The 7,584-nt window shown below is 50.2% G+C and overlaps 1 protein-coding gene across 1 annotated transcript; it reads right to left on the reverse strand.

Moving 5' to 3' along the window:
• Positions 1–928: 928 nt before the first annotated feature.
• On the reverse strand, positions 929–2,836 carry LOC106378400. The gene is made up of 2 exons (XM_048757433.1): positions 1,721–2,836; positions 929–1,606 (listed from the first exon to the last, which is right to left on the reverse strand). Exons 1-2 carry the CDS (start codon positions 2,834–2,836, stop codon positions 929–931), a joined length of 1,794 nt encoding a protein of 597 aa, XP_048613390.1.
• Between the last annotated feature and the right edge of the window lie 4,748 nt (positions 2,837–7,584).

Consider the following 7,584-nt stretch of genomic DNA (forward strand, 5'->3'; position numbering starts at 1 on the left):
TAGGAGTAGGAAAACATAATGCTTAAATAATAAATAAGTAATAAAAATCATGGTCCGGAGACCGTACAAGACATCAGCTTGCGAGGTACCCCGGTGGTTAGGCCATGTTTTACCTTTGTTATGTAGCCCGTAGGCTCTGTTTCGCTATTTGGATGAGTGCCCCTGCTGGAGGATTCCTCTTTCTTGTTGCGGTCCCTGGCGGCACTCCATGGTCGGGACCAGTCCTTCGGGTTCTGTGGACCCTTCTGTCGCTTTCCTCCTGGGAGGTGGACTTCATGCCGGTTTGTTGAGGATTGTAGGAGTGTTTCCTTGGCGCTTCGTCCCTCTCTCCATTGCTGGGTACTGCTTCTCCCTTGGGTCCGGGGACCGTGACCGAGACTTGTCTCATGCCCCAGCTTCTATAGATTCTCTTGCTATTGGGGATTCGCGGCCAGTCTTTCCTGGTGATGAAGGTTCTCAGCACGGTCATGAGATGGGTAGTCGTATTCATCCAGCGGAGCGACCAGGTTTAAAGAACTCTGGCTTGGCTAGGTATCTTTGTTCTCCGTAGGCAGGGTATCCTCTGCCCCAGATCCGTCCGGTATGATTTCAGAGGAGGTCTCCTCACGTTGCTTATGCCCCGCTTCTTTAGTTGCGAGACCATCGGTTGGTAGCTGGCGAGATCCATGCGGGGTGGAGGACGAGGATCTTGCGAGGTCCATGTTTTCTGAACAGGTACCGCTTTGGAGGACCTTGAGTGAGACCATGCGAAGCGGTCGATACCGGTCCTTAGGTGGTCCTTCACGTGATTCGGGGTCCGCGTCATCTGAAATGATCGCCATTCGCCAGACCTCTTGACCTCTGGTCCCTGGGTTCGCGAGACCTGAGGTCGCTTCTGTAATTGCTATAAGGCCTTGGTCTTTCCCTTTAAGGTGGTCTGGTAGCAGGATCAAGAATTCTCCTGATCTCCTTTGATTATTCTGATGCCCCATGGTGTAGGGAATTTCCCCATTTGATGAAGGGTTGAAGGGACTGCTCCCATGTCGTGAATCCAGGGTCTTCCTAGGATCATGTTGTATGCTGATTGACTGTTGACGACCAGGAACTTGGTAGACATGTTGATCCTTTCAGCGTACACTGGGAGAGTGACCTCTCCGGCTGTTTGCTTGACTTCGCCGCTGAATCCGATGAGTGGAGTTATTTTGCGCGTCAGGGCACTCTCCTCCAGCCCTAGGTACTGGTAAGCTGTCTGTAAGATGATGTTGCTGGAGCTACCATTGTCTACTAGTATTCTTTTTCCCAAGCAGTTTGCTACGGTGAGCGAGATGACCAGGGCATCGTGGTGGGGAGCCAAGATCTTCTCCTGATCCTTAGCCGTGAAGCCTATTTCGTCGGTACCTAGGAGCAAGCGCTTTGGTTTGGTCGTCTCCAGGCCGTGCTTGGCGTTGCGGGTGCTTTTCCTGGCAGCTGCATGACTCACGCCGCTTATCTCTGAACCTCCGGATATGACATGGATCACTCGGTCCTGGCGAGGTGGTGAGGCAGGTATAACTCCAGCGGATTTTGCCGGCACCTCTTTATTTAGATGGTTCTTGGCTTTTTCTGAGAGGAATTCCCGGAGATGCCCCTTTTAAAGTAGTTCATTGACCTCGATCCTTAGAGCGACACAGTCTTCGGTTTTGTGACCGTGGTCGCGATGGAAGTCGCACTAGAGGCCAGGGCTCCGGAACGAGTCAGGTGCCTTCATCTTTTGAGGCCACTTGACCTGTTGGCACATGTGCCTCAAGACGTTGACTAGCTCCGGTGTGGATATCGAGAGATGGGAGATGTCGGGCCAAGTGGATACCGACATTCCTTCTTCCTTTTCCAGGGGTCGGTACTGGAACCTGCCCTGGTTTCTATTCCCGGAGTCCTTGGTCGCTCTTTGGGAGGATCTTTCATCCCGATTTCCTTGATCCGATCGGGCCGACTTTTGGTCCTGCTTCGGCTGGGCCTTAGTGCGGCTAGCGACGTCTTCTTCCCACTTCACTTGCGCCCAGGCCCGGGATAACACGTCTTCCATGGTCTTGCAGGGATACATGGTTAGTTCTTTGTAGACGCCCCCGTCTGGAAGCAGGCCCCTTTTGAAGGCAGAGATCGCGGTAGGAATGCTGCACTCGGGAACTGCCACCTTTGCTTGGTTGAAGCAGGCTATGTAATCTCGCAGGGGTTCTACCCGATGCTGAAGAATCTCGTATAGACCGTCTGAAGTGTTCTCCAGGCTCCTACTACTTGCGAATTGCTCCACAAACTTGTCGCTGAGGCTCGTAAAAGAGGATATGGACTTGGTGGGTAGGTTGATGTACCATTGTAGGGCAGGTCCTATCAGAGTGGAGCCAAAGCCTTTGCACATTGTAGCCTCGCGGGATTCTTTTGGAAGTGCAACCGCGAGCATCTGTTCCTTGTATTGAACGATATGATCGTCGGGGTCATATGTGCCGTCGTACATCTTTATGCTGGGGAAGGAAAATTTCCTAGGCATCTCGACTGAGGCGATTCCTTCCACGAAGGGGGTATCTGCGTAGGAGTCCGGGTTACTCCTTCGGATTGGGGGAGCTACTCCTGGTAGGCGTTCCACCATGGACTGCATGGCGTCAAATCTCTTGGAGAACATCTTCTCGGGATAGGCAGTCATAGAGGACTCTGTCGCTGATATCTTTTCAGTCGTCTCCTTATCAGATTCTGGCTCGGAATCACTCTTCTCCAGGTTGTGGACCTGCGGATTCTTGGCCCCTTCGCGCGTTGCCCCGGCTACGCCTGACCCAAAAGCTGGATCGGTCGTGCCTTCTCCGGAGTTAGGAGTATTCAGATTCCCCATGGGTCGGACCTGGGTGTTGAAACGACGCTTCTTGTTGCCTACCATGCTGCGGGCTTGGTTTTGATCCCTAGGACCGTATTCTCTGACTGTAACTGGCTGAGCTTCTCAGCGCTTTGCTCCAGCTGTTTAGAGTGTTCGTCGAGTTTCTCCTTCAGACTTTGGACTTCTGAAGAGAGGTTAGTGTTTTCCTCGGTTGCTTCCCGAGTTCGATTCATCTCGGTTATTTGGCTCTGCATGCCGTCAACTTGCTTCTGGAGTTCAGCTACCCTTTGAGCATCATCGGATGGCTCGTTATGCTCATCCACCGTCATCGTCACGTAGTTTGATTACTCCCTTCCTTCTAGCGTCAAACTGTTAGGGGATTTTTGTGTAGGATCTTTGTGAGTACCACAAAACGATGGATAAGCTGGTAATATGTATGTGTTTGTAAGTATTTCGTGGGGATTTGAGGTTAATAATAGAGAGATAGACTTAAGAAGATGTATTATTGAGTAAACAAGCCGGAACTACAAAGATTGGTGTATAAACCCTAGTTCTAGCCGCTTAGCTCTAATCTCTAAGTCTTGAGGAGTCGAATCCTTGCTTTTGGGACTTAGGAGCCCTTATATAGTCGGTTTGATTTAGGTTGAACTCTTCCATAATCGGAAATATGGAAGGTTCTCCTTATCGGAAATCTTCCATTTCTTGGAAGGGAGGTCGGTCCCTGGGACTAGTCCTAGAGTTCCTTTTAGCGGGGACCTGGAGCGTTCCTTTATCGGGGACCCGGGGGCTTGGGTCCTGCCCGGAGGCTGGAGTAAATGATACCGGGGTATTTTTCCCTAACACTCATGATCCCCTCTGATTGCTCTTATGCCCCAGGGTGTAGGGAATTTCACCATCTGGTGTAGAGTCGAAGGGACGGCTCCCATGCCGTGAATCTAGGGCCGTCCCAGGAACATGTGGTAGGATGAATCGCAATCAACGACAAGGACCTTGGTTGACATGTTGATCCCTTCAGCGTATATCGGGAGGCTCAGCGTATATCGGGAGGGTCACCTCTCCGGCAGTCTGCTTGACTTCCCCGCTGAATCCTATGAGTGGGGTTATCCTCCGAGTTTGAGCGCTTTCCTCCAGCCCCATATCCTTGTATGCGGGCCTGGAAGATGATGTTGCTGGAGCTTCCATTATCTACCAGTATCCTTTTTACCAGGCAATTCGCTACAGTGAGCGATATGACCAGGGCGTCATGATGTGGGGTGAGAACCCTTTCCTGCTCCTTGGCCGTGAAACTTATTTCGTCCGTACCCAGGAGCAGGCATTTTGGCTTGGCTGCCTCTAGGCCGTGCTTGGCGTTCCAAGTGCTCTTCTTTGCGGCTGCGTGGCTTATGCGGCTGATTTCCAAGCCTTCTGATATGACATGGATTACTCGGTCCTTTCAACGTGGCGAGGCGGGAACAGCTTCAGTGGGCTTTCCCGTCACCTCTTTGCTTAGGTGGCTCTTGGCCTTCACGAAAAGGAACTCCATGAGGTGTCCTTTCTTAAGCAATTCGTTGACCTCGATCCTTAGTGCGACGCAGTCCTCCGTTCTATGACCTTGGTCGCGGTGGAAGTCGCACCAAAGACCAGGGTTCCGGAAAGAGTCTGGTGCTTTCATCTTCTGAGGCCACTGTGGGAACCGAAATTCGCACTGTCGATTTCCGTTTAAATTAGAAAAGTAGGAGAACCCTAATTTCCCAGAGGTCCCGGATATCTGCTAATACCACACACCAAGCAATCAGAACACGAAACGAGAACAGTAATAAAATAAGAAATCGAAAAAGAGAGCAAGATAGTTCTTATTCCTAATCTGCGTTTCAGCGTTTACAACAAGGTAAGTGCCTGGGCTACGAGAGCTGTCGGCGAGATTCCTAGTTTTAAAACCCTAAGACAGAAAAAACCTAATTGAGTCGCAGCTTGAATAACAAAAACGGAAAATTGCCTAAAATCGCTCTAAGTGCTAAGTTTGCTGTGAAAAAGTCCTCCCACATGCCTCTCGCCTAGGACTCCTTATATACTGGCTCCAAGGTCGGTTTACACTTTTCCCCTGCTGCCCTTAAGCCTCCATAGCATAAAAATGGAGATATTCCATTTTTCCGATCTTCGTAATTATCTTCAAAATTTCGTATTTATCCGCAGAAACTTGACATTTATCTTTCCTCGCGAACCAAGCGTAAACAGTCATGCGGCTTACAGGCTGTTGGTTAAGAAATCGTAAGTTGGGCCTCGAGTCATGTCTTAGGTCCCTTTGGGCCGTCTTCCGACTCGAAGCGTTTATTACGGCTTCTTTCGATAAAGAACGAACTTTCCGCGGTTTTTACGGTAAAGTTTGATCGAAAACTTAGAATGGCGGGGAACGTGAAATGGGTTCGCTACAGTCTTCGGGAGATAGCATCGAAGGGTAGACGAGAATGCATGGACTAATGTCGTATCGACGTTTCGAAAGAGCTCGGTCGCTACGTAGCGACCGAGCTTTGGCTCGAGCTCGGTTGCTATGCAGCGACCGAGCGGAACACGCGTTCGGTTGCTGCGTAGCGACCCTTTTCGACCTCTTGTCCGATGACTCGCGTTTCCTCTGCAAAGCTTTTCGTAAAGAAGAATCTATTTCGAAAAAGTATTTGTCGAAGAAGGTTTCTACGTTTTCTTCTTCGGAGATTTGGACGTTAACTTCGCCGTAACCGTTTTCGATCCCAAAATTTTGCCCCCAGCTCGTTGGGAGCGTGGATTTCTAGTGAGATCCCAATGCGCGGTATGGCGAGTTCGAACGAGATTGGTGTATTTGGGCGAATTTCGTGTCCAAAAATCCGCAAGTAATTTCTTCACAATCTTTACACTTACTCATTCTCATAGAGAGGTTTTCTTGAAAAGTTCTTTCTCTTTCTCTCTATCATTTCCTTCTTGATTAAAAAGAAAAACACGAGATGTCGAGTGAGAAGAGGAGTTCGAAGAAAGGGTCCTTGCCCGCGAACGTTTCTGAAGAGCTTCGAGTGCCGAAGATGGAATTCGTTCCTCATTCGGTAGACCCAGCCGAGAACGAGGCATGGTAGGTGGCGTGTTATGGTTCGATCACGCCTCCCAAAGAAAAATCGTTCCCGGTCATGAACCATCGCCCAGTGGAGGCAGGTGCACCAAGTAGGAGTACTAGTGAATTCCTCGAGGTCATGCGGTCGTTCTACCATATTTCGGACGCGGTGGAATTCAGGGTTCCTCGTCAAGGAGAATGCGCTAGTAGTCCCCCAGAGGGCTACTTTACTTGTTACGAAGCATTCGCAGTGCGCTGCCGTTTGTGGTTCCCGATCCCCGAGATTATCGTCCGTGTGTTGGGTCGTTTCGGGGTGGCAATAAGCCAACTGAATCCTCTTGGTATCCATTACCTCATTGGAATCCTAATCCTGAGCTACGAGCATGGTCTCTCCCTCACTGTTGATCACTTCGAAGCGCTTCTTCGGTTACAGATCATCAAGGATACGGACACGTACAGGCTGGTTCCTCAGAACTTCATGTCAGTGGTAAAGGGGTTTACTTCTAACTTCAATTCGTGGAAGAAGTTTTTCTTCTTCGTTCGTGTAGACACCGCGTCCGTTGAGGAGAGTTGTATCCCATTGTTTAGGAGGTTGCCGAACGATCGTCCCTTTATCAACCCTCTTGCTCCGTTTCCTGAGGACATTATTGTGGTGAGGGACCTGCTCAGGAATGGTCCTTTTTTCTGGACTTCCTTTACTCCGAAGAGAGTTCGAAAGGCGCTGAGATTTGTGCATCCTAGTCCTGCTTTGGGCGGAGAAACAAGGAGTGATTTCGAACCAGAAGACCAAGGTCCCGACACCGCTCCCACGATTGCGACGGGGCTGAACTCTTCGAAGGGGAAGGATATTGACCTCGGTGACCTGGAGTTTTCGGTGGACGATTGCATGCTTCCAGGATGGGATCCGGACCTTGCTTTCGGCGATGGAAGCGGTACGAGCGAGGTCCCTATTCTGGACTTTGATGATTTCTTTGTTGGTCTTCCGTCGGGCTTCGATGCTCCTCTAGCCACGAGCGAGTCGGGGAGGCCGAAAGTCGTCGCGGAAGGATCTCGTATCATTAACGGGGTATAAACTTTAAGAATTTATTTTTTATTTTTTATTTTTTACTTATAACGTGTCAATCGGTTTTATAGGGCTTGAACTTGCTTGGATCGGCCATTGAGGCGAGCCATAGAGAGGCCATGATCTATCGCTTTAAAGCGGAGAAGGCGGAAAAGGATCTTGCTCGCATGCGAGACGAGATGTTGGCGCGAGATGCTCAACTTGCTCGTGATCATGCCAGGGCTGTTCGTAGGGCGGAACAGAAGGGCAAGAGGGAAATCGCCGAGGTAATGGAGACTCGCGCTTCTCAATTCCAGGTTGAGTACGGGAATCTTAAGGACGCTTTCAACTCGCTGGGCGACTTCCGTGAGTGTCGCGGCTCCATCGAGAGCCTTTGGAAGACGCAGGCGGATGACTACGTTTTCGAGAGGGAGATGGAGTTAATGAAGGGTGGCATGAAGGATCATGCTCACGCTGAGATGATCATTCCTCCGATCGATGGGAAGATTCAGGGATTCTGGGATCCCATCCCGGTTTTCCTGTTACCATAGAAACCACGACTGATTTTGCCGGTGACGATGAGGAAGTGAACTATCCCGCAGATGCATTTGGAGCTTCCTTGTCTGGGAATTTTAACTTTGCTCTGTGAGTGTTTTGACGGGAAGGAGT

The sequence above is a fragment of the Brassica napus genome, chromosome C5 (genome assembly GCF_020379485.1).
Source record: "Brassica napus cultivar Da-Ae chromosome C5, Da-Ae, whole genome shotgun sequence".
In the NCBI taxonomy this organism is placed as follows: domain Eukaryota; kingdom Viridiplantae; phylum Streptophyta; class Magnoliopsida; order Brassicales; family Brassicaceae; genus Brassica; species Brassica napus.

Coding starts and splice junctions, on each gene's coding strand:
- LOC106378400 (XM_048757433.1), bottom strand. CDS start 2,836: ATGGGGAATCTGAATACTCCTAACTCCGGAGAAGGCACGACCGATCCA. Junction 1,607..1,720: donor AGTGGCCTCAAAAGATGAAG/GCACCTGACTCG, acceptor CTACTTTAAAAG/GGGCATCTCCGGGAATTCCT.